Here is a 25,923-nt window from a genome sequence, read left to right on the forward strand (position 1 = left end):
TGTGGTTATGTGTTTTAGTATTAATGAGTGCCCCCACAGTGAGGGCAAACAGCGCCGAGGCGAAGCACGTTTCTGAAGACTGCTTTTCTTGTCCTTGCCCAGGCGAAGCAAAAGAGCAGGGCGGGAGGTAGCTGTGGTGATAAAGTGTAACTGAAATGAAACAGAGGTTGTTTAGTTGTATTTTGGGGGATACAGGCGGTTTTCTCACACGGCTCAGTCCTAACTAGTTCTGCATAAGTTTTGGAAAAAAAATTGTTAAGCTCTTTTACAAACAATGATAAAATGGAGAAACTTGATTCTCAGGACTTTGGTTTTACACCAATTGAGTAAGGAGGCTGTAATAGTAGTAGAACCCACAGCAAAAACAATCAATGCATATCTTGTTAACAAAGATGCCTTCCAGCATTTAATAGTGTTTGTATGTTCCAAGTGTTTAAAAAAGGTTTTGTCCACGACTGCTGTGTCGGTGTTGCTATTGAAAGCCTCCGTGTTGATGAGCTCCTGCTCAAGGGATTTTGTTTCTTTAGGAGGAACTTGCCCCTTTTTTTGGATTATAAAGCACACATGAGAAACCAGCCAATCACAGAGTAGCATTCCCAAACCTCTTATCTTGGGTAGAAATGTCACCCCATGCAGAAAATCATTAGCATTTAATAATTCTTCAGTCACCAACGACATTTCTATACACTCAAATGCTGGTGGTGCAAGTTTCACTGGATGTACATTTGTTTTCAATGAATAGTTTTGTTACATTGATCTAGCGTTAAAAAACACAGTTTGGCTACTGTAGGTCAGTTACAGCGGGTCCTGGACCGAACCATTTGTAGACGGAGAGAAAGGGGATTGATTATTTTAAGAAAGTAGCCTAAATGTTTTTCCCAGTAAAGATATTTGTGTCTATTCAATGTGTATGAATTATAATAAATGAATGTGTTGTGAGTATTCTCTCATTGTGCAAGAGCCCAAATCTCTTGTACAACAGCAGACCCCTTACACATGCTGTGTGGAAAGTGTTGCACAGAGGGATTGAACTGTGTGTTCTGTGCTCTTCTTTTCCAGACTGTACTGGGAATAAGCGACTGCAAGCAGCGGCGTCGGCGGCCAGCGCACTGTGATCCGAGGGAGCCGCGCTCTCCCTATCTCTCTCTCTCTCTCTCTCTCTCTCGTCGACCTCCGTTCGTGCCCCCCCACGTGACGCCCGTCTCCTCCCCGGGGCGCAGCCATGACGTCGGAGCTGGAGAGCAGTCTCACCTCCATGGACTGGCTGCCTCAGCTCACCATGAGGGCGGCCATCCAGAAGGCGGATGCGGCACAGAACGCCCACGGGCCGGGCATGGGAAAGAAGAGCAGCCTGCTCGACCCCAACACCACGCTGGACCAGGAGGAGGTGCAGCAGCACAAGGACGGGAAGCCGCCCTACAGCTACGCCAGCCTCATCACCTTCGCCATCAACAGCTCTCCAAAGAAGAAAATGACTCTGAGCGAGATCTACCAGTGGATCTGCGACAATTTCCCTTACTACCGAGAGGCAGGCAGCGGGTGGAAGGTAAGGGTCACACCGGTGCGGTTCTTTCTGTGGGTTTGAAACGGGCGCCATGCGGGCGGTAGAGGAAGAACACCAGGCACAAAACCAAGGGGACTCCAGCCTTGCAGCGAGTGCTCGAATGGCCTTATGTTCCAGGCAGAAGACTGTAGATAGTGTTTACAGTGGAAATGCTGAGGGGAGGATCTCTGTTATGATTAGGTGTGGGAGCGATCTGTGCTTTTCTGCATCTGTACAGCGGGTGGAAGTTCCTTATAGTCAGTGATGTGAACTCGGTGGTGGGTGGCACTGCTTTTTATTTATTTATTTATTTATTTATTCATGCATTTTTCATCAAACCTCGCTGCTTTCGAGTGTTTTGACATTTGTCAGTGTGGAAACGGATGAGTTACTCGGCTTTGATCCGGGGACCGAGCTTTAAACGGGATGTTTTTTCGGCATCAGAAACTGATAATTTCAAATATTAATGTACTGGTTCTCCGTGTGCCGCTGAATTATTTAGGCCTCGTACAGCACCATTAGCAGATTTCATTGCCCAGTAGAAATTCACAGAATAATTTTGCTTCCTGATTCACAGTTTACTACTTGTGGCACATGGTGTCTTCGGTGTTGGTCTTCTGTGTAGTCAGTCGTGAGTGAATACCAGGTCTCTCTTAGACCTGGCAAGATGAGGAGCTCTGATTGGCTGTGTGCCCGATGCCAAAAGTACAAGTATGGGCTGAATGACTGGTGCCATTTGTAAGGTCCAGTAAAAAAAAAAAAAAAAAAAGGATGTCTTCACAGAACATCCCAGCAGTCTTTCTGTCTTTGTCTAGGTGTGTATAATGGCTTCTGTTGTCTAATTAAGCTTTTGCAATTTCCCTGCCATTCCCCCCCTCCCAGTTTCTTTGTTGACATCTTTTTTTTTCTTCATGCTTTTGTCTTTAATCCTCCAGACACAATTCCCCAGCTAAATTGCGTGCCAGGAGCTGAAACAGGCTGGTTGTGATATAAGCCCGCGTATTTGCCAGGCTGCGTACTCCTCTCTCTGATGCAACAAATTGATTTTGGTGTTCAAAAACTGCAGCAAATGGCGGCCCTTAATGGTGCCGGCGTGTCAGCGGGACGGCCTGGGCTCGGGGGCTGTGCTAGTTCAGTGGAGGTGGTGTGTATCTGTGGATGCACTATAATGCACCGCCATGTGCCGAGCCAGGAGGCCTCCATTAGGCTTTTGTGGACAGAATGCAATACATGTTTGTGGTAAAGCAATACACAAAAGTTGGGATATTAAATTACTATTCCCTTGCACAATTTCCTTTTTTGGGGGGGCTTTTCTCAATAGGACAGAAGTGCTATTATTTGCTCTTGTTGTCCTACATCTCGGCACTAAAATCCTGGGCTAATCAAATGGACCGTACCGCTAATCTCACATTTCAACTGCAGCCCATGATGACGGCTTTCAGTTTGGCAGAGGATTGTTCCTTCTGTCTCGTTCGCCCGTCATCCAGCACTGCGTTTTATTCGCGATGGGTGGGGGAGGCTTTGATTAGTTCAGGGCTTTGGCTGGTCAGTGGACAGTTATGGCACAGATCACACGGTGCGATTGTACTCTGGGTATTCAGCAGACTCGTGGTTAACATCTCTTGTGATAGGGACGTATATATGCCTCCATTGTGATGCATCTATCTGGACAGCATCGGCCGTGTTATGACGATGTTAGTATTTTCACCAAATACATTTATTCCACTAGATTTGGAGCATAGTTAATCAACTTGAACTGGATTACTGTAGGTCAGCCGCTGTGCTGAGCAGTCGGAGAGCTGCAAGACTGCCTGGAGTTTGAAGTTATGCTTCACTGCCGGGGCTGAGAAGCAGGGAAGATGTAATATAAATTAATACTGAAAACTAGCACTAAATATAAGGTCAGCCCGAGTGAAATTGCCCAATTCCTAATGGGCTGCAGATCTGTGTGGAGCAGCGCTCTCCTGCAGCTTCTCTGGTGAAGACGGCGGCAGGAATTGACAACACACGCACGCACCCGTCTGCTCGCTATGATAATGCAGGCTGCAGGAGGAGAGATGAGACCGGGTAATCCAAACAGAGGCAGCTTATTTAATCAGCTGAATAGAACTCTATTAGCAACCGGTTTTAAGAAATATCAATAAGTGCTGTCAATAAAGAAAAAGATCATTCATCAAGGTCAAAAAACATTAATGCGGTATTAAGGGAGCGGATATGCACAGCGCGTTTGTGAGCAGGCAATTAGATTGCACGGATAAAGTCATTACATCCTCTCAAGTACTGATAAAAAGTTTGTCAAATTGGAGTGTGCGCAGGCAAGCGGCAGGGTGTAATTAGGCTGTGCCGTGGTCCTGTGTCGCTGGCACTCGCGGCGTCTCAGGAGTTGGCGTGTCGCTCGAGCTCACATGGAAAATACAGCTGTCATTTCTAAGATGCCTGCCTTTAGATCGGTGTGTGCCGTGCAAAGGGGGAGCTGTGTGTTTCAATAAAGACGTCCCCAGAGCATTCAGCGCGCCTGTCTCTGTTCCTTTTCTCTACGGCATCAAAGATCACAAAGGATAGTTTGTTTTTAATCCCAGTTAAGTAGGTCGCTCACCTGACTGTTTTTAACCCTGCGTTCCCCTCGGGTTCTCGCAGGGCTGTTTGCCTGATGAGCTTCGAATTAGCAGGCAGGAGAATAGGAGCACGTCCCCTTTAAGATGAAGGTCACCGCAACGCGGTCACACGGGGATGGCGATCTGCCCTGGCAGCTTCACTGAGTCATCAGTGGCTCCAGAACTCGCCAACGTGAAATAACTTTCCACGAATGAAAAGAAAGAAATCGTAAAATCATCTTGCAGGTAGAGCGTCTGAACATCAGCTGTCAGGAGCATTTCTTGCTATTAAGGCTTTGGCCTCAGGTCAGATCCTCAGATTATGAATTCTACCCTGGCTGGCACTCGCCTGAGTGACCACTAATGAATTTAAAGCTATTAAGACCTACCTGATTAAAACCAAATTGCCTTTACTTTACTAACTAATGTTTTTCTCTTTCCTCCCTCCACTTCGCTCCTTCAGTAAAATACCATAAATGCCTGAACACAAATAGTGTGCAGCTGTCTATATGGTGCATGTATACATATGTGTAAAGGTATTACATGTATAGATGGCAGAGGATTACAAAACACCCATTTACATTAAGCTGTTTATAACTTGGACATTTTAAATCTGTTTACACAACACGTTTTAATCCCGAAGTAAATCGGGCTATAATCTGATCAGGCGCAGTAGAAATGTGATGATGTGTCAGTCAAGAGCAGCTAGAAATTAAATTGAAAACACCATTCACTCAGTTGCTGTTTTCCAGTTCGGCTCTTGCCTCGAACCAGTGACACACAGTTATAAAGGGTGTCTTCTGTGGCTGGCAAGCCTCTGTGGCCAGCAGAACCTCTGAACATGTGCCGTATGATCATGATAATGTAGAGCACCAGCTTTGTGAAGTCGCTCCGCGTTCGTAACAAGCTTCTGAAACTGCACGAGCTCCCGTCAAAATGGTGCTGCTTTCTGTCGAGAATATCAGCTGCAGAGAAGAAGAATAAGAAGAATTTGTAATCTGCTGCAGAATTCCTGAAATATTTCTCTCTAGACCGATCACTGAGCGCATCAGCTGTTGGTGAGGCTCACACGCTCGTTTGACATCGCTTTGCCCTGTGCATGCACTGGGAACAATTGAATAGAAACGCCCAGCCTGATCATTACACTGTCCTATTGGGCACAGTGGTGGTGCATGGCTCTAGTAGGCCCACTGTGTGTGTGTGTGTGTGTGTGTGTGTGTTGGGTATAGTACCACACTCTCTTGTACCCCATGAGTGGCATTGTTGGGCAAATGTGAGTAATTGAGCTAAACTTCTCCCTGTGAGTAACTTGACATTTGTTCGCAGTCGCAGCTGCTTCGATGGTGACAGTGAGCCAAACCCAGCTGATTTCACTGGTCGTGTCGCTGGCGATGAGGGGCTCAGACTTGGGGGAGAGCGTGGTTTTCTCTGTTGTGAAAGTGTGCCGAAAAACGTTTGCGATTCCAAGCCCTCTCGGCCGAACGCAGATTTGGTGTCTAGCTCTAGGATCTTTAAGGTGCGTGCCGGGCTTTTGGTCTCATTACTTATTGTAAAATGAAACCTAAACGGATCAAAGGTTTGAACTTCCATCTGGGCAGCGAGTTTTATAATACAGGCCATAGGTGATGTTTTTTAAATAAATGTGTTTAAAAAAAAAAAATGATGGCAGTTTCAGGGCATCAATTCATTCTGGAGATAATGTTGCAGCTGATAAATAATTTGACAGCCAAATTCAAAGCTCCGTGTTGAGGAAATTCAGCGCCGCTTGCTCAGGTGAAAATATCTGCACCTTCATCCCTCAATCCTGCTTTAGTCCCGTTTTGCTTGGGCTGAAGCCTCGCAGACTGGAAAATTGCAGCATTATACCCCTTGCTCCCTGCGTAGCTGGCTGCGTCGCCAGCTCCCGACACTCCTGTCCATTTGCATCTGTACGGTTGCAGAATGAATGCTGTTAAAGGCCTCTGTACCCCTGTTTGATGTATATTGTTTATCGGTGTGTTTCAACCTTGACACTTATGAAAACCCCAAGCCAGGTTTGCTGGGCAGAGAATCCAGTGGCCTCTGGAAACAACGCATTTTCTCTGCAAAAAAGCTGTTTCCATATAATTGAGATTTGAGGAAGTTAATTAAAACAAGGCGACTAAAGAGAGGAGGCCATTCAGTCTGTATCCCTCGTTTGATTCTTAGCAGCTAATTGATCCCAAGATCTCATCCGGATAAATCCCCTCGTCTCTGCTAGAAAGTCGTGTTCACTCTCAGCCATTCTTGTCGTGTGTTCTGTACACTGTTGTTTTGTAGCGCTCCGCTTGCTTTCTTTTTCTCTTAATGTTTGTGTTCACCAAAGTGTATCGGGTTTTAAGAGGGGAAACATACACTGGCCAGGTTTCCACCCTGGAGCCCGGCTGCTTGCTCAATGAGTGCAGCGCCTGGTGCAGCTGGGACATTGTGTTGATGTGTGTGATTCACATAGTGGCCAGTCCCAGCCTGCCACTGACACGGGCCTGGCGGGGGGGCCTCTGCTGGGAGTGCGGCCGCCCGTGCCTGCCGGAATAACCTCTCTATGTTATTTACTCTGCTCCTGTGCTATTTATACGGTTGCTCTGTCATCTCCAGGCTTTTGTGGTAGTCTATTTTTGGCAGCTCCAAACCTTCCAGAGGGAAGGCAATCACCTTTTTGTTTCCCTGCAGGCTGGGTGGTCCTAGTTATGCGTGCCTCTCTGGGAGCCTTGTCAAAACCAACAAATGCACTGAAAGGGGCGCTCCTACCTGTCCCCTCGGGCCGCTAGACTGTATGGAGGGACGAAACCAAAACGAGTCATTGGAAATCTGATGGGCTCCCTCTCTCCACACATCCAAGAACAATATCGCCGGCCACTTTGGGGCAGGTTGCCACTCTGTGCCCGTGTCTCTCATTGGTGTGTGTCTTTCAGAAGTGCTGTTCTGTAACGGGTCTGCCGGTGAGAAGTCTAGCCTGCTAGGTCAGATCCAGATCAGATGAGTCTGAGATTCATTTCAGGGTCAAATTCAACTCATCTAGACAAAAGGCGATCCACGCGTACTCCTCCAAATTCTCCGTGGGGCTGGGTGACCGGAGAGTCAGCTTTTTAAGTGATGAATTTTTTGGGAGAGAAGTTGTGTGGGAGATTATTTCTCTCTCACAATGTAACTCATGCCTCTGCCAGTTGCGAAATTAAAACTTCCAACAGCTGGTGGGAGTTTGGTGAAGACGATCAACTTCTTCAATTAGACAGAGCAGGGAATAAGAATGAAAGTGTGTCACGGCACCAAAGAGGAGAAGAAAAGAAAAAATAAAAGCTTAATGATTTAATAATGACGGAAACACCATTGAGCTCATTTTGATCAACTTTGCCTGCTGTCATAATTGGACCGCGTTCGTTTGCTGATTTGCTCTTTCGTGGTTGCCGTTGTGTACCCGTGCTCGAGATGTGTGGCTGTCGGGGTTAAGAGAGACTGGCTGGATCTGTTTGTCTTGTTTTAATTTGAAGCATTGTTTCGCTCGGTAAGAAAGTGTCCCCCGAGAGGAATACGTGCGATTCCTCTCACCAGCAGTGTAGCAGATGCGTGGAATTTTACTTCTCTCTTTATTTTTTTAGAAATAGGCCTGAATGTATAATTCGTACCGCAGTGCCTGACCCAGAAAGCATCCGTTATCTACCTGCTATCTGCTAACGGAGACGTGTGAGCAGGAGTGATTTGTGACTCTGCCCCTCGAGCAGACCCCAGCTAAAAGGTCTGCTACGGCTCCAGATCTGTTCATTTGTTTTGGATTTAACGGATTAAAAAGTTTCAGGGGGTGAAGTCAGTCATTGTTCTCCCGTCAGCTCGAGAAGCATCTGACTGCGATCAATGATGCTCTGCTTTTTGAGAGAGAGGAACCTTTGGATTCCTTCTTTTGTGTTTTAAAACAAATGGAGCATTTGAAAAAAAGAGAGAAACTTGCCATATGTTCTTCATTTAAGGGTATTTGGCAAAAGCTTACTGTTGCCTTCAGCCAAGTGAAAATTGGAGAAAATGTAATAGTCGTGGAGGGGACGGACCCTTTTCCATAAGGAACTATGACTTGTAGAAAATCTTATTCTCGCTATTTCATGCTGGGAACTTGTCTGCAGCCCAAGGAAGGCGAGATTTAAAAAACAAAACAAACAACGAACCTAATAACTAACCACAGATATTGTCAGCCGCAAAGGCTGTGTGGGGTCGAGGAATTGGGCTCGCTCGTACCGACGGCAGCACCCGAGCCGAGTCCTGCAACAGGGCTTGATGGAACGGCTGCACACCTCACAGCACGGCGGGGGTCCTTCTGTGACCCCCAGTACATCAGATTGTATAATAAGTGGAGGATGAGGTGAGGTGAGGAAACGGTGACTGAGATCATCACCTCGTATAACCCTGCTCCGGCCCTGCAGGAGGTGGGAGTGTGCCGAGCCAGAGATCGAGTCCATTGGGTGAAATATGTCATCCACTGCCACAGAAACAGGGGGCCGTCCCAACGACCTGCTAAGCAGTTGAGCGGCCGCCTTTTGGGTCTTTAAGAGACAGAGATGAATTATTATGTGTGAACGCTCTTTTAGAATGAACCTACGATCAAAAAGAACGGATCACGTTTCAGAGACGCCCACGCTGGACAAACGGCTTAAAAGCCATCGATAAGGGCCTGCCTGAACGTGTGGGTTTCCTTTGGGTGTCGGGCAGTCGGGAGTCGGGGGTTTGATTCTGTTTTTGTGTCAACTACAGTGTACACACACGGACACACGAGTCAGAACAATGATTCATTTTTTCTGAATGCGATTTATTTTCAAATTCTTCAGCTGTTCGGAATCCTGACGAAGCCAGCTGTTCATATCTGCAGAGAGCGTACAGTCACTGTGGGGGCTGGGAGAGCGGGGGGCATATAAAACCCCAATCCCTCTCTTCGGTAAAAGCCAAGGTAGACCATTTTTACATCAAGTGCTGGAGAGAGAGAGAGAGAGAGAGAGAGAGAGAGAGAGAGAGAGAGAGAGTGAGAGAGAGAGTGGGAGATAGAAGCATGTTCAATCCCCAGATTCTATTAATAGAGCCTCAGTCCTTGGAATCTGCCTTTAACCCCGAATCGGCTCAATGAATTCAGTCTCTGATGAAGCGAGGGGGTGGGGCGGGGGGTGTTGCGAGACAGTCCGGCTGTGGGGACGGCAGGGGGGCTGTGCTGCTGCTATAGCTGCGGGGTCTTCTGTGTGTCTGCTCTCACAGTGATGGAAACGAACACTGCGATAAACACGCCGAGACTTCCCCTCGTTACAGCGCTCCACAGAGCCTCCCGTGTCTGTCGGCTTGGCCCGGTCACCCCTGCCGGACGAACCCGTGGCCGAGCTGGCTAGCGTAGGTCAGTCTTGTGCTGAGCTTCATGGGCGTAGTGGGTTTGTTCGAGTCCCGTCTGTGGGCCGTGAGTCAGAGCTTTGGTCCATTGCTACAGGAGAGAGAGCTAAAGAGTCGCACTGTCTACAAGTCGTCTCTAACATGAGACCGTGTTTAAACCCGCTACACGACTGAGGCCTCCAGAGAAACGTGGCCTCTCGCTCTCCCAGGCCAGCCTGCAGGAGGAGGAACGAGTCTGATGTTATCTCGTGTGAATCGGTAATTTCATCTAGAGAAATGGGAAACGGACAGGATCCAGCCGCATCTGATTTCAATTAATAAACTGTTTGGGGGAAGGGGAGACGGATGATTGGCATACATAAGTTAATCAGCCCTGAAGATCCTAAGCTAGTAATTACAACATGAATATTGCCTCTTGCAATTTTTAATTGTTTTATTTAAAGGGCTTTGGTTTCATTATTAATTTTTGCAGCTAGTAGACAAGTCTTTTGCACCTTCGATGTTTTTTTTTCCCCGAACAGAGGAAATTATATTTCACACCTGCAGTTGCACTCTTGTAGCTAAAAACATTATGCAAATTGATCATATTATACATTCCCTTGAAAAAAAAAAAAAAAACATCAGAGATTTAATTATTCCCTTTCTGTCATTGTTTTTGACGGACCCTACATGTGTCTGCTGTTGTGACTGTTACTCACTTCACAATACTGAGGAGAAGAGCACATTTTAAACGTGCTTTTGTGCCGTGACTTTTGTCTAACGTATCTTTAAAAAAGAGATTTGCCATCCAGGGTTAGACTTGTAGAAGTCGGTATACTGTGCAGGTAGCTCTGCCCCGAGGCCACGGTGCCGTCCTGCAGGAGACGGACGCTTCCTCTTCAGGGTGACTGTGGCCGCCGAGCCCTGGCTCAGGAATGTGTCTTTTTCCTCAGCCTCCCGTGGGGTTCACTGTACAGCAAAGAACCAAAACCGTGTCTTTCAGCAGCGCTTTCCCAGGCCCTGTACTATGTGTCGACATCCTTTCACACCCTGATGTCACCGCCAGGCTCGCAGCCTTGGTCCGGAGAGCTCTGCCGGGCGTCCGGCAGATTCCCTGTAAGCAGCTCGACGTATGCGAGTCGTGCGTGAGAGCGGACGGGGCGTAAAACAAAGCAACAGCCTGACCTCGCATGACCTTTATCTCCCAGGGTGGGGTCACCCCTTCACGTCTCCCGAAACGCCCGGGGGAGAGTTGGAATCAAACTGTTTCAATTTCCTGCATGCGTTGCTGTCGGTTGAGGTCGGAAGCCCTTTTCTTTTGTCTTCTCAGAAATGAAATTAAAACAAAAATTGAATTGCTGTAATTGACCCCCTTTTGTTTGTTTTGTTTAATTTTTCTGCTGTTCCTTGAAACCACGTGTGCGCTCTGGAGCAGGTGTGTGGACGGATCAGTGAGACAGTCATCGGCCCCGTTTCCTGCACAGTGCGCTCTGTCCAGATCATTTGGAGGGCCTCAGATACCAGGCCCATGATCAATTTGAGATCATGAGCTTTATAGGATCTTTCCGTTGTAATGCCCTGGATCTACGAAACTCTCATTTTTTTTAAAACCACTGATCAGGAAATGATTTACTTACGTTATACTTTCTTTGTATCCTTTTCAAAGCATTTTTAATAAGCGTATACTCCCCATTAGTCTAGGAACACTGCTTTAGACTGTGGGCTTGTGTTAGAACCTCATCAGCCCATCAAGACAAATGATTCATCAATAAACACTCGATAAATAAACAGTGTATAGAAAGCAGTGTCTGCTTTGAGCGAAGCGGTTGGAATCCCTCATTGTGCCATGAAGAATGGCCTGTGCCAGATGTCTTCCACAAGCCTGTGTCTTTATTACAGACACCCCTGCTCACGGCCCATCGCTGCCCCTGCCAGGGTTGTTTCATTGCCTCCCAGGGGGACTGCTCCCTGTGTGGTCCGTGCTCCTTGCCTGTGCTCTCTTTGGCTCTTACGGGACATCCATCTTGCCCCACGGATAACCGCCCCTCCCCAAGCAGATGTTTCGCTCCCAGCAGGGACTATTCGCGCCGCAGACTCCGCAGCACAAACCTGCACCCGGCCGCCGTGCCCCGAGAGAGCCGAGATCTGTGTGGAGTCATCGTCTCTCTCTGCTCTCAGTTGAGAAGACGACTCAGCCTGCTGGGGATGCGCTTACAGAAAATAACTGTCTGGAGTTGATGTTCTTGCCAACTGCTCTGCTCCGGTTCAGGGTTTATAAAGCCGGTGACTCCAAATTGGTCTGTGCGTTTTCTTAATGAGATTTTGACACTCCCTTTGAGAGAGAGGACCCAAATATATATTTTTATGGGCCTTTTTATTTCGCCCTGTAAATCCAGCATCGACAACGCCTACAGGAAGCGTGGAACTTGCAACCTCTGAAGCGCCAAGAAATGTGAACAGGAGTCTAGGCTGTAAACAGTGGCATTTGTGTGATGAAACAGCAAACAGTTGCTCATGAATTTATTATGATGTGTGTTTACGGCCACACGATAAAAGTTTAGACACTGCGCAAATTTAATGAATGAGGTTGTAGTGGATGTCCTGAAAAAAAACATCATAAGGTTTATGACAATCCTGCAGTAAAACATCCCCAGCATGTTAGTGATTAGAAGTATTTGAATCAAGTCTGCTTCCCTTTGGTTGAAATTTCAGATTTTTTTTTAAGATACCAGAAATTGCAAGGGGGTTGTATATTTTCTTTAATTCCCAAGCCTAGGCCCCTCCAAAACAGGGACGCTGTTGCATTTCACTTTGAAAGCAGTTCATCAATGGTTACATTCCCCTACAATATGTTTTAAATCGAGTCTTTCCAAAACCCGCCATAAAAACCCCAGACGTGGAGTCCTGCGGTGGCACGTGGTTCACTGGGGGGAGATTGGCTTGCTGGAGGAGCCTTCCTGTGTCAGGAGCGTGTGACACGGTCGTGTATCATCTTATTTGGCCGCGCCGAAGCCGCCGGCCAGAACGGAATGATAGATGACATGTCAGGCGTCTCGGCACGGTCGCCTCTCCCGAAATCGACAGGCCCGACTTTCACAGCAACCAGCAGTTAATTGCAGGTCACCAACTTTTTCAGCTCCTGCCGGAGAAGCTCTGCCGCCGCTGCCAGTGCCCCGGCAGAGCGAGTGTAGCCGCAGATGGGAAATGGTGTGTTTGAGTGTGTGCATGTGTGAAACGTACGGCTTCATAATTCATCTTTTGCTTTCAACGACAGCTCCATTGTTACGGTGAGTTTGACTACGTGTCACACATGCCTGAGAGTTGCGTGTCGGAGGGCGGGAGGAGAGGGGGAGAATGATGGCTACCGAGGGAGGTGTAGCCGGCAAGACCACTTCCTGTCAGGTGAAGTCGGGCCCGCCGGTGCCATGTGGCTGACAGATTAGCTCTCGGTAGTTTTCAGAAGCCGACCACGTCAGCTGGGAGGCCTGGGTTGGTCCTGCTGCCAGCCCAGCCCTGTAACCTTTGCCCTGTGTGCCAATGCATGTGTGTAGCTCTACACAACCTCCTGATTGCCTGTGAACTGCGGGGGCCCTGCGGGGGTGGGGGAGCGGTGTCAATCCACCCTAGGCTACTTTTAATATCCTTTGTTTTTTGTTTTGTTTGGTCTTGCCAGTTGGCATTTTCAGTCCTCTTGACTTTGAGTAAATAATTCTATTTTAATTAGCATATATACACACACACACACACACACACACACACACACACGTGTGTTTGTGGCTTGTTTTCTGTGTTCTGAGGAAGTCGAGTCGAGAGAAGCTTGCCTATTCATTCTCACAGGTAGATTGCACCAACACACACAATCTGAATTGTAAAACACAGAGTTCCTGCACACGAACAGACTCAATTAAAATCCACTCGGCGTGTGTGGCGTCGCTGCTCTCCTGGTGGGATTTGTTTTGCAGGTTCTATTTGTGGTGGTATTTGCATGGGACCGGTTACATGTGCCCAGTGGAGATTGTAATTGCGCAAATTAGCTGTGCTGTACTTTTAACTGGCAAAGCAGGCGGTGGAGGAGGGGCCGGATTTGTACATTTTCCTTTGGTGGCGACACATTGTGCAGTGTCTGAAAACAGAAGACCCCTGTTGCATAATCCAACCCCATGGGGCCCGGGGTGGAAGGCAGGCGCATCCTTGCCATGCCAACACTGTGCTTCTCCGACGACCATTGAGCTCGTCCATGGCCGAAGTGTTATGGCACTGTAATCGTGGTGGAGCCACACTGGTTGCCAGCGTCAGTAGTGGGACTGGAGCACCAGAAGGGACTCTGTGACGCTCGGAGGTCCACCAGTCTTGCGTAGTGCGGCAGAGCACCATTCTTGCACTTTCTGCTACATGACGTTTGCTTTAGGCTCTGCCAGATTCGCATTCCACGAGTTTGGTTATTCCTGCACAAGGCCAGTTTATTCGGCCCTTATTCCAACTCACAACGCACAGCCATGCCCTTCCAAGAGGCTGAGATATTGATGCTTCAGCTCTTCAATATTGTGTGTAGGTCTAGGTGGTGTTGTGCCTATGGAATTTGTATGTATTTGTATACCGGAACCTACAGAAAGAGAGCTACCCCCCCCACCCCCACCTCCACATAAATAACCCCAACGAGTCTCCCTGCAGAACATGCACCGAGTTGTTCACAACCCTCATCATTTCCAGGCACTCGCTCTGCCTAGCAGCTAAAAGGTTAATTAAGCTTTTCATAATGCATGAAATGCCCCCCCCCCGCTCGGTGCCTCATTGGTTAAGTTGCAGTGGAAGCTCTTCCCTCTGTGCTCTTCTAAAGCACTTCTATCTGTACGTTTCAATTTTGTTGCGACCCTGTATTTACTGCATCTCCCTGTCCTGTTTTTTTTTTTTTTTATATATATATATATATATATATTTTTTTTTTTTTTTTTTTCCCTCTGGAGTGCAGCATAATCAGTGGGCAGATTGCATTTGAAGTTTAAAGCTTTTGACTGGTGGTTGAGAGAAAAATGAATTGCGGTGTGTGTGTGTGTCTGTGTGTGGTGGGGGGGTGACCTGCTTAGTTTTGATTCTAAAGCTAATAATTGTTATTCCTCATAATCTATAAAAACATGGCGAAAAATACTAGCTGGATTCGGCGCTGTGGATTTCCTCCAGAGAGATTGATGGATACAAATCTTTCCATGGGATTATATTGTAAAGTCACACTTTCTAATAAGACTTGAAAGCAAGGCCAGGACAGCCAAGATGATATTCCTGAATTGAATTTAAAAAAGAAAAGAAAAAAACATTTTCTGTAATTCCACACATCCTTAAATTCCAAAATTGATCCGTCTTCTCTCTATCAATACCTGCATCCCTGTGCTTTACAGCTGTTGCAGGTGAGAGTGGCTCGCTGGTACAGTTCAGTGTGTGTTTGTCATGAGATTGTGTCCAGGGCTGTGTTACAGTGCCTCGCAGGAACCCAGCTGAAAAGTATGCGTTTAAACGAGAGCGGTTTCTTCCTGCCCCTGTCCTTGCGTTATTTCCTGCAGTGATTGCAAGTGGGTTTTCCTCATCAGTGACTATTTAAAGTGCTGCCAAACCTCTGATCTCTGTGGCTGTGAAGGCGGTATGTTGATTAAATGATTTCAAAGGGAGGGATCGTGAGCCTTAAGTCGTGCTCTGTCGTGATTTGGGAAGTAGTTTCCCTTTGTGTGACGGTGGAGGTATCGGGGAAATAATCCTTCGTATCCCACAGTGCGCAGTTGTCTTAAGGTTAAAGACAAACGGTTCATAATAGCGGCGATAGTTATGTTATCTTCATCTGGTTTCTCACAGGAAAAACAGAAAGCTATATATTATAATGAGAGAGCCTGCTCTCTTGGCTGCCCAGACGCAATCCAGTTTCTGTCCTAACCTTTCGTTGCAGTTCTCACTGAAGACAGATTGGGTTTCAAAACCTATTGAGAGGCTTCATTGCAAGAGAACATAAAACAGGCCTGACTTCCTCGAATCCCGGCTTTGAACCCTTTTCTCTCAAAAAACGTTTTCGGAGAAGCGGAATGGTTCTCCCAAGATTAGAACCTCGTCCTCGTATTATCATTATTTCTGGAACCGGGGGTTGAGTACGAGAATAAGGAGTTGATTTATGTGAGTTACGCTTAAAATCCCAAAAGAAGTAGCGTCTGATTTGGGGGGTTCAAGTTTTCAGAACGAGGCGGTGTTGGGGGCGACTGTGTCTGTGTGTGAGAGGGAGTGCGTTTGTGTGTGTGAGAGAGAGGGAGAGTGCGATTGTGTGAGAGAGAGGGAGAGTGTGATTGTGTGAGAGAGAGGGAGAGTGTGATTGTGTGTGTGAGAGGGAGAGTGTGATTGTGTGTGTGAGAGAGAGGGAGAGTGCGATTGTGTGTGTGAGAGAGAGGGAGAGTGCGATTGTGTGTGTGAGAGGGAGAGTGCGATTGTGTGTGTGAGAGAGAGGGAGAGTGCGATTGTGTGTGTGAGAGGGAGAGTGTGATTGTGTGTGTGAGAGAGGGAGAGTGTGATTGTGTGTGTGAGAGGGAGAGTGTGATTGTGTGTGTGAGAGGGAGAGTGCGATTGTGTGTGTGAGAGAGAGGGAGAGTGATTGTGTGTGAGAGGGAGAGTGCGATTGTGTGTGAGAGAGAGGGAGAGTGTGATTGTGTGAGAGAGAGGGAGAGTGCGATTGTGTGTGTGAGAGAGAGGGAGAGTGCGATTGTGTGTGTGAGAGGGAGAGTGTGATTGTGTGTGTGAGAGAGGGAGAGTGTGATTGTGTGAGAGAGAGGGAGAGTGCGATTGTGTGTGTGAGAGAGAGGGAGAGTGCGATTGTGTGTGTGAGAGGGAGAGTGTGATTGTGTGTGTGAGAGAGGGAGAGTGTGATTGTGTGAGAGAGAGGGAGAGTGCGATTGTGTGTGTGAGAGAGAGGGAGAGTGCGATTGTGTGTGTGAGAGGGAGAGTGCGATTGTGTGTGTGAGAGAGAGGGAGAGTGCGATTGTGTGTGTGAGAGGGAGAGTGCGATTGTGTGTGTGAGAGAGGGAGAGTGTGATTGTGTGAGAGAGAGGGAGAGTGCGATTGTGTGTGTGAGAGAGAGGGAGAGTGCGATTGTGTGTGTGAGAGAGAGGGAGAGTGTGATTGTGTGTGTGAGAGAGGGAGAGTGTGATTGTGTGAGAGAGAGGGAGAGTGCGATTGTGTGTGTGAGAGAGGGAGAGTGTGATTTGTGTGTGTGAGAGAGAGGGAGAGTGTGATTGTGTGAGAGAGAGGGAGAGTGTGATTGTGTGTGTGAGAGGGAGAGTGCGATTGTGTGTGTGTGAGAGGGAGAGTGCGATTGTGTGAGAGAGGGAGAGTGCGATTGTGTGTGTGAGAGAGGGAGAGTGATTGTGTGAGAGAGAGGGAGAGTGCGATTGTGTGTGTGAGAGAGAGGGAGAGTGCGATTGTGTGTGTGAGAGAGGGAGAGTGATTGTGTGAGAGAGAGGGAGAGTGCGATTGTGTGTGTGAGAGAGAGGGAGAGTGCGATTGTGTGTGTGTGAGAGGGAGAGTGCGATTGTGTGTGAGAGAGGGAGAGTGCGATTGTGTGTGTGAGAGAGGGAGAGTGTGATTGTGTGAGAGAGAGGGAGAGTGCGATTGTGTGAGAGAGAGGGAGAGTGTGATTGTGTGAGAGAGAGGGAGAGTGTGATTGTGTGTGTGAGAGGGAGAGTGTGATTGTGTGTGTGAGAGAGGGAGAGTGTGATTGTGTGAGAGAGAGGGAGAGTGCGATTGTGTGTGTGAGAGAGAGGGAGAGTGTGATTGTGTGTGTGAGAGGGAGAGTGTGATTGTGTGTGTGAGAGGGAGAGTGCGATTGTGTGTGTGTGAGAGGGAGAGTGCGATTGTGTGTGAGAGAGGGAGAGTGCGATTGTGTGTGTGAGAGAGGGAGAGTGTGATTGTGTGAGAGAGAGGGAGAGTGCGATTGTGTGTGTGAGAGAGAGGGAGAGTGCGATTGTGTGTGTGAGAGAGGGAGAGTGTGATTGTGTGAGAGAGAGGGAGAGTGCGATTGTGTGTGTGAGAGAGAGGGAGAGTGTGATTTGTGTGTGTGAGAGAGAGGGAGAGTGCGATTGTGTGAGAGAGAGGGAGAGTGTGATTGTGTGTGTGAGAGGGAGAGTGCGATTGTGTGTGTGTGAGAGGGAGAGTGCGATTGTGTGTGAGAGAGGGAGAGTGCGATTGTGTGTGTGAGAGAGGGAGAGTGTGATTGTGTGAGAGAGAGGGAGAGTGCGATTGTGTGTGTGAGAGAGAGGGAGAGTGCGATTGTGTGTGTGAGAGAGGGAGAGTGCGATTGTGTGTGTGAGAGGGAGAGTGTGATTTGTGTGAGAGAGAGGGAGAGTGTGATTGTGTGTGTGAGAGAGAGGGAGAGTGCGATTGTGTGAGAGAGAGAGGGAGAGTGCGATTGTGTGTGTGTGTGTGAGAGGGAGAGTGCGATTTGTGTGTGTGAGAGAGGGAGAGTGCGATTGTGTGTGTGAGAGAGGGAGAGTGTGATTGTGTGAGAGAGAGGGAGAGTGCGATTGTGTGTGTGAGAGAGAGGGAGAGTGATTGTGTGTGAGAGGGAGAGTGTGATTTGTGTGAGAGAGAGGGAGAGTGTGATTGTGTGAGAGAGAGGGAGAGTGTGATTGTGTGTGAGAGAGAGGGAGAGTGCGATTGTGTGTGTGAGAGAGAGGGAGAGTGCGATTGTGTGTGAGAGAGAGGGAGAGTGCGATTGTGTGAGAGAGAGAGGGAGAGTGCGATTGTGTGAGAGAGAGAGGGAGAGTGCGATTGTGTGTGTGTGTGTGAGAGGGAGAGTGCGATTGTGTGTGTGAGAGGGAGAGTGCGATTGTGTGTGTGAGAGAGGGAGAGTGCGATTGTGTGTGAGAGAGAGGGAGAGTGCGATTGTGTGAGAGAGAGGGAGAGTGCGATTGTGTGTGTGAGAGGGAGAGTGCGATTGTGTGTGTGTGAGAGGGAGAGTGCGATTGTGTGTGAGAGAGAGGGAGAGTGTGATTGTGTGAGAGAGAGGGAGAGTGCGATTGTGTGTGTGAGAGGGAGAGTGCGATTGTGTGTGTGAGAGGGAGAGTGCGATTGTGTGTGTGAGAGGGAGAGTGCGATTGTGTGTGTGAGAGAGGGAGTGCGATTGTGTGTGTGAGAGAGAGGGAGAGTGCGATTGTGTGTGTGTGAGAGGGAGAGTGTGATTGTGTGTGTGTGAGGGAGAGTGCGATTGTGTGTGTGAGAGAGAGGGAGAGTGCGTTTTGTATGAGAGAGTCTGAGTGTGTGTGCATATATTTGTGTTCCTTTCAGGTTTTTTGACCACTTAAATCAAATCTCCTGCGAGGCTTTGTTCCGCGGTTGCATAGAAGGCAGAAATAATTATGAAATTGAATGGCGCAAAGTCATTTCAGGTCAGTTCCAATAAGCAGAAACTAATAAGTCCTTTTTATGTGCCGGGGTAATCAAGATTGGAGTTCTCGGCGGCCTATTCATTTTTATTTCTGCTTCCATATCAACATGATTTAAAAAGACACAGTGCTTAAAAGTGCGACTTTTTTTTAGCTGCGCTGAATCAGTCCCCATGTGTGCAATTGTTAGTCATTATTATTTAAGTTGATCTTACGTGCTGCTTGATAATTGTAAGTGGAGGAGCTGACAAATGGCTCTCGTCAGATTATTCATCTGGAATTGAAAGCATGCGAAAGCCTTCGATGTTAACAAAATAGACGTCTGGGCCTGTTCTCGCTACACAGTCCCTGGCATTGGATGTACTTCCCTCGCATCCGAGGAAGGAGATTTCGCCGTTTGTTTCCACACTGTTCACATAAACGTCGAGATCTTACAGTGGATGCAGAAGGTGAAGCGCTTGCCTTCAGACGAGGAGGTGACATGTTGTTTTGCCTACATTGCAGTGGCAAGGTACTGCTGTCACTCTGGTGTTATAGATCGAACTGCAGGAAATCACGGAGAGTCTTAGTGGATAAGGCTTGCAGTGTGTCAGCTCGGTGGGCCATAAGTAAATCCAGTGTCCAACAGTAAAGAGTCATAGTTGATTGATGGCATGTCGTGAGGTGTCCCCCCCCCCCATCCCCGTGATGCTATAGCTGGGGACGACCGCTCCTGGGCTTTCAGTGATGTATAAATTACAGTAGTAGGAAATCCACACACACACACACACACACACACACACTACTTTGTATTTCTCTCTTAAGTGGATGTGTTTTCCAAGCTCAGGATGAAATACACATTTTTGATGCTGGCCATCTGAATAGTGGTTAAAATTCGTGGTTTGTTTCTCAGGGGCCCTGTGCAATAGTCATCAGTGGGCAGTCGCAATCCTGCTGGGGGAAGTTCTTAAATTAATTATCTCTGCTACAGAACATGGGATTTTATGTTCTCGTCCCTGAGATTTTGAGTCACACGTCGGTTGCTTCCAGATTGTTTAGCTGCTCATCTGGTGTGAAAATACCTTCTTAAGATCTACCACACTTATTTATTTTTCCCCCAAAGGTTTTTTTTTGTTTTTTTTCTAAATAAAACTGCAGAATAAAAAACCAGCTTTTGAAATGCTGGGAAATCTCATTCTTGTATTGAGATTGTTTAGAAAAATAAACGTGCGTTTTCTTTTTCCCTCAAGGGAGATTTTTGCATGCTGGACCAGATTCATGTCAGTATCCCGTTAGACTGAATCATCAGATAATTATTTAAGACATAAGGCACCACACTAAGTGGTCCATATGCTGCAGTATTCTGAACCCGCATTTTCTTTAAAAAAAAAAAAAAAAAAAAAACAACCTTAAAATTATATACGTCCTGCCACTAAAAATAACCAGCAAACCCATGCCAGCTCAATTGCCATGCATTCGTTTGCCAAGAATACATTAATTGCCATAGGCCTAGCTTTCTTTTTCTTTTCTTCTTTTGGCTTGCAGTTTCTTAAGGTTCATCTCTTCCCCCTTTCAAAATATTCATATAAAAAAGCAGATTGCATCTCTTATGTAACATATGGTAGCAATCATGACAAATGATTTTTGAAGTCGAGATTTACTGATGATTTAAGCCGTTTTTTTTTTTCCTTCTCCGTTCTTGTTATAAAATGGTGCGTTTTTGTCGATCGTGAATGAGGTCATTCCTGACTGGTACGTTCCTCACGGATCTGGTTTCTGATCGCAAACGCTAGGCCCCTGCTCTGTGGCTCTGGCTACAATTCCCCGCTGCCCTCGCTGTGCGGAGAGCTGGGGGACGTTGAAAACATAAAACACTGGGTTTCCTTTAAAATACTACATATATATTCATTTATTTTATTTTAAAATGGTCTGTAATGCATTGGAATCTTCTCACAGCGGAATCGTGGAAGCCGCCACATGGCAGAGAAATAAAAACGGCATTAAAAGCTCCAGAGGATTAGTTAATACACCTGGCGCTTCCTGCATAATGCCTCGCTCTGCCTTTGTAGTATTCTCACATTGCGGTGCTGTATGGAGCCATGCCGGCAATCAAAGAGGCTGTCAGTACCTGTGCACCACCATTGACTGCCGCCGAGTCTCTGAATTAACAGCCTGGTGACGCTGACGGAGGCTGCGCTGGGACGGGGGGGATTGTCGGGCTGCTGTCAGGTGAGCCCAGACTTTCCTAAAGGGAATATCTGATAACAGCCACCACAGCGCAGCACTTGTGATACATTATTTATTAGCTTTGAACTAATCTTAATTTCTTTCCCTATTGTGGGCGCGTGCGAGATATTTCCTCTGGCTTTCGGTTGATTTCCTTTTCCATTACCGCTGAACGCTGGGGATGTGTCCCAAAATGGATTAGCTGCAACCAAATCAAAGGTTATGAAGTAGGCAGCTTCGGGGCAGTTGAAGTTATTTTAAGTTATTGCCATCTCCATTTCGAACGTTATCAGATTTGCTTCAAAGCGCGACTCGTGGATCGTGTTTTCTGGGGAGGAAGTTACTGTGGCGTGAGGTTCTGGCACGTGCGATCCAGTTAGGGCGGCCCACGGTCCTCGTAACGGGCGTCTCAGAACCGACGATTTGATTCGAGGAGGAGGACCATAATGAATCTTTTCTGTGTCCACTACCTCTGACTTAATCGCTGAGGATTTTTGCAGTTATTTTAGGCCACAGAATAGGCCCAATCCCTGTAGAAGAATCTGAATCGGGTTTTAGATGTGTCATTTGTGTCAGGCCATTTGGAGAGCTTCCATTTTAGCCCCTTTGCTTTCTGCTGGAGAGCTTTATTGAAGTACTAATAATCAAAGATGTGTCGTTAGCCTGTGCCACCTTTTGCATTATCCACTTCAGCTGCAGTGCACGCCATCCTGGATGGGCACTATTCTCGCCACAACTTTTCACTGCATTGAAAACAGGCTGGAGAGCGGCAAAATTGCTTTGAAGTGCCGCGATAACCTTCTGCCTTCAGATATTGATTAAAAGCTGCCTGGGACAAGTATGTGGATTTTTTTTTTTCTAATTCTGTTAAAACCTGCTGTTCAGTGTATATTTTTTAACTCTTATTATTATAATCCTTGTGCAATCCATAGCACATATTTGATGTCAAAGAGGATGATCAAACAATCCCAGAAAGAGCACTGTAAATTCGATAATGCCCAAATGAACGTTTCCACTATTTCACTATTTGAATAGGTGCTTTCTATGTGGGTGAACCTGTGACACCCAGAGGTGCTCAGATACACCGAGGTTTGGGTGTATTTTGTACCGTAGAACACAAACTAGCACTTTGATCCCATTTTTAGTACCTCACTAGGAGAGGGGGCGATTTGTTTATAGACCGATAACATGTCTGTAATTCTCCTTGGTCAGGGGAAGCGGTTATCTCTCCCTGTAGCTCACCTGACAGGCCATGCACATAAAAGGTTGATGACCTCTGAATGCACCGAGACTTGGCACGCTCAGGGATTTAAATGTGACTGACAGCTGACGTCTCACGCACAGAACCCGAAGAACAGCCAGGGAGGTTGGCTTGGATTTAGCTCCTTAGCAGGATCTCGAGTTTGGTGCCATTTTATATTTAAATTTCCAGAGATGTGGTGTAAAATACCTGCAGGAATACCTTATGAGTGCCCCTTCAGATTTAACTGTTTGTGCTTGCCTGCCACCGAGAGCTGAAGAGTTCGTATTTATGTGAAACTGCTTAGAAATTCCCTGACGAGCAAAAACAAATATGGGTTTAATCAGAACACATGCGTCTCATTGTTTCTGATGTCGAAATAAGATGTTGACGGAGACGTTGGTCTTTCAAGTGCCCTGTCGGTGGCATGGCAGCCCTCCCGCTTCAAGGCCAAGCCCGTCTCCTAATGAATATTCTCATGGGAAAAATGCCTTTTTTCTCCACTAATTAGAAACTATGAAGAAATATGAGTTTAATTAAAAAATATATGTGTACTATGTCCTCCAGCTGGCTCATCTGAATACGATCACAGTTACTGTGTACAAAATGACCGCATCCCTTACCACGTTATTAACGAAAATAAATATTAACGAGAATGTTTACAAATGCAAATAATTAATTTTTGTATCCTGTGCGAAAGCATCCACCTTGGCCTGCATTATTGTGCTGCAGCAAGTTCGCTTTGTGTACGTTATTCTTCCAAAGCTAGTTTATGAAGCGGGGAGACTACAGCGGCTTTGTGGGGACCCTGTCAAGACCCATTACAGCCCCCAGCTGCTGAGCCACACTTCCTATCACCCGACCCTGAGGAAGAGTGATTGAGTCCCCAAAAATGAGGCTGGCAAACGCTACACAAGGATGTTTGTGACTCTGTACGTCTCGGCTCTGTGTATCCCTGCCCCCTTTTCCAGCCGTGCTTGTCATGGCAGACAGCGGTGGCGGGGGGGGTGGCGCAGGGCTCCAGAGCTTGTGTCGAGGTGGCGATGCCGGGCTGTAGTCTCTGGGCTGACGAGGAGGGGAATAAATCCTGTCTGCTTATCTCTGCGGGTTTTATACAGCCAGTCAGATAGTGCAGGAGAAGGGGCTCATTTCCAGGGCCTCGGGATCGTTATTCTTCATGCAGCTAAGTGGATTATAATATTAAGCAGGATGGCAACAAGCCCTCAGCCCGTCGACCTGCCTAGTTTAACCCCTTGCTGCTCTTTGCGCTTTCCTCAGCGGGTCTTCACAGATGGGACGGGTCGCTCTGAGCATCGTGTGAATTTTATATATGTATATATCTGTCTACCTATATAATTCATTTTCCCCCTGTATTTACTTTACTCTATTTACTCTACTGGCTCTGCAGTAAAACCGCAACTTTTACAAGCCACAGACCTGTTAACTTATCAGGGCTCTCTGTCTGCCTGCCAGATGTTCATTCCTTATGAAAAGGCTACACACTTGCTTTCGTCGTTGTTTAGTTTTTGGTGTGAATAGGGAAGGAGGTGGGCGGTGCAATAATAGTAATGAAGTCCTCTGAGGCCACAGACGAGACATCTGGTGGTGGTGCCTTGTGTTTCTCAATCTGCTATCAGACTTATTGTGACGTCACCCTGGTCATTGTCCGTGCATTTGGGCCAAACTGTAGTTGGAACGAGAAATCTAAGAAGTTGCTGACCAGACATCTTCAACAGCACCTCCTGATGTTCTCTTCCTTTCTCAGCCTGGGATCTATCTGGGCTCTCGGGGCGAACCACTCGGCTCACCAGCGTCTTTGGTCGTCCCCTTTTTGCCCCAGCTTTCCCCAGTCCTTATCTTCCACACCTTTCTGAGATTATGACTGAGTCAAGTCCCTTGTTTAGATCACTGAGCTCAAAGCAAACAGTGGCTTCAGTGAGTATTTCTATTCATATGCTTATTGCTGGAGCCGCTGTGTAAATGTACTCAGATTTGCATTTGGCACTTGTATGGCTTTAAACTTTATGGGGAGCCTCTAATAAAGTGGTGCAGCAGGTGATTCATTGTGTTAGTGGGAGTCCTTCTTACACAGACTTACACAAATAAATATATATATTTTTAATACTTAAATGATAGTTACATGAGAGGATATTTGAATTCATATGAACAGATGCGGTTTGGTCAAAAACAAGTCATGATTGGTGGGGGACTTTCTCTTCTGCTAAACAAAACAATACTCTGTAAAGAATTAAGTTTTTTAACAGGGTAATAAAAACGGTAGTCAGTAACACACTGGTTCTATAAAGCATCCTTTAATGGAGCCCAGCAGTGTAAAATAACTATCAGTTATAACTTCTGCTGTACTTGAGCTGAGATACCATATGGTACCTATACAGTGCACCTATACAGTGCGTTTCCCTCATGCTAGGACTTGTAATTTGAAGCTATGAATAGAAAATCAGTGGTTTCAGTCTTTAAATAAAGATAAATAAGTGTGGAGGGCTGCTGGAGTGAGTCATGGCTGAGCTGTTTTGCAATTCTTTTTTTATTTCTTGCAAAAATGAAACCTCGAACTCTTCCCCTCCTCCCTGCCTCAGTCCTGATTTGCAAAACAAGACCTCTTGCCCTTTAACTGTACAGACATGTTGTGCCGAAGTTTTAAGTATCGCAAAAATGAAAATAAGACGTGGAAACACCTGCTAGTTCTCAGCGGGGGACTCGCATTACACCTTCGTCCAAATCCACCAGCACGACGCATCGAGTATCGAAGGATCCCACGGGGACGAAGGCCTGGAGCCCCAGGGTTGGGCTTCCCGTGGAGGCTGTCGCTCAGGGCACGTGGCTCCGAAAAAGCCCCCGAGGAGTTGTGTTCACACTCTGTCCCATTGGAGGCCTAGGAACGTGTTTTCTTTCGCTGTCGACAGCTCTGATGACACTGATTGTCACTTAGGAGCCCCTGAAGAGGACTGTGTTCGTTTCAATGCCCTGCACTCGCTTCCTGACTTCTTCCTTCCTCAGAAACCCAGTCCTTGTGCTCTCGGGTGAGAAAGCGCTCACGGCAGGACAGTCATGAGCACAGGCTGAGCTGCTGGCGTTTTTCTTTGTGACAGTCCAGTACCCAGAAATGTGCCATGCTTGCCAGTCGTAGGTACTTGACTAGAAGTCCATCTGTGATCGCAAGTGGCAGAAATGATAGCTGTCGATTTGCAGCTACTCCGGTGAACAAAAGAACTAACCATTAATGCACAATTCCATGTTTCTGCCTCTCTCTGTCTCTCCCTCCCTCTCCCTCTCCCTCTCCCTCCAGCTGTCTTTTTCCGTTTTCATTTCTGTTCCTGATTGGATGTTGATTCTCCGCGATGGCATCCTCATGTCCCATCTTTAATTAACGACTGCCTTGCGCAGTCACAGTGCGTGTCGTCTTATTGCGGGCTCTGATTGCTAAAGTGTTCATGCGTCAGTCTAGCCTGCAATTGTAACTTTTTCAAGTGAAAACTGCAAGGACTTGGAACGTTTCTCAGTCACCCGGCTGTGAGCGCACACAATGTGAAATGATAGGATTGGAGAAGACATTCAGCCCAT

General features: G+C 47.1%; 1 protein-coding gene across 1 annotated transcript in view; it reads left to right on the forward strand.

Moving 5' to 3' along the window:
* The window catches only part of foxj3 (forkhead box J3), a 103,179-nt gene that overhangs the window by 39,601 nt on the left and 37,655 nt on the right, over positions 1-25,923 (forward strand). The window contains exon 2 of the mRNA XM_066690489.1: positions 1,060-1,546. Coding sequence (XP_066546586.1) covers positions 1,223-1,546 — 324 coding nt within the window. The 5' untranslated portion in view covers positions 1,060-1,222. The remainder of the gene's footprint in view (positions 1-1,059; positions 1,547-25,923) is intronic.

Source organism: Amia ocellicauda, chromosome 18 (genome assembly GCF_036373705.1).
Source record: "Amia ocellicauda isolate fAmiCal2 chromosome 18, fAmiCal2.hap1, whole genome shotgun sequence".
NCBI classification, from domain to species: Eukaryota; Metazoa; Chordata; class Actinopteri; order Amiiformes; family Amiidae; genus Amia; species Amia ocellicauda.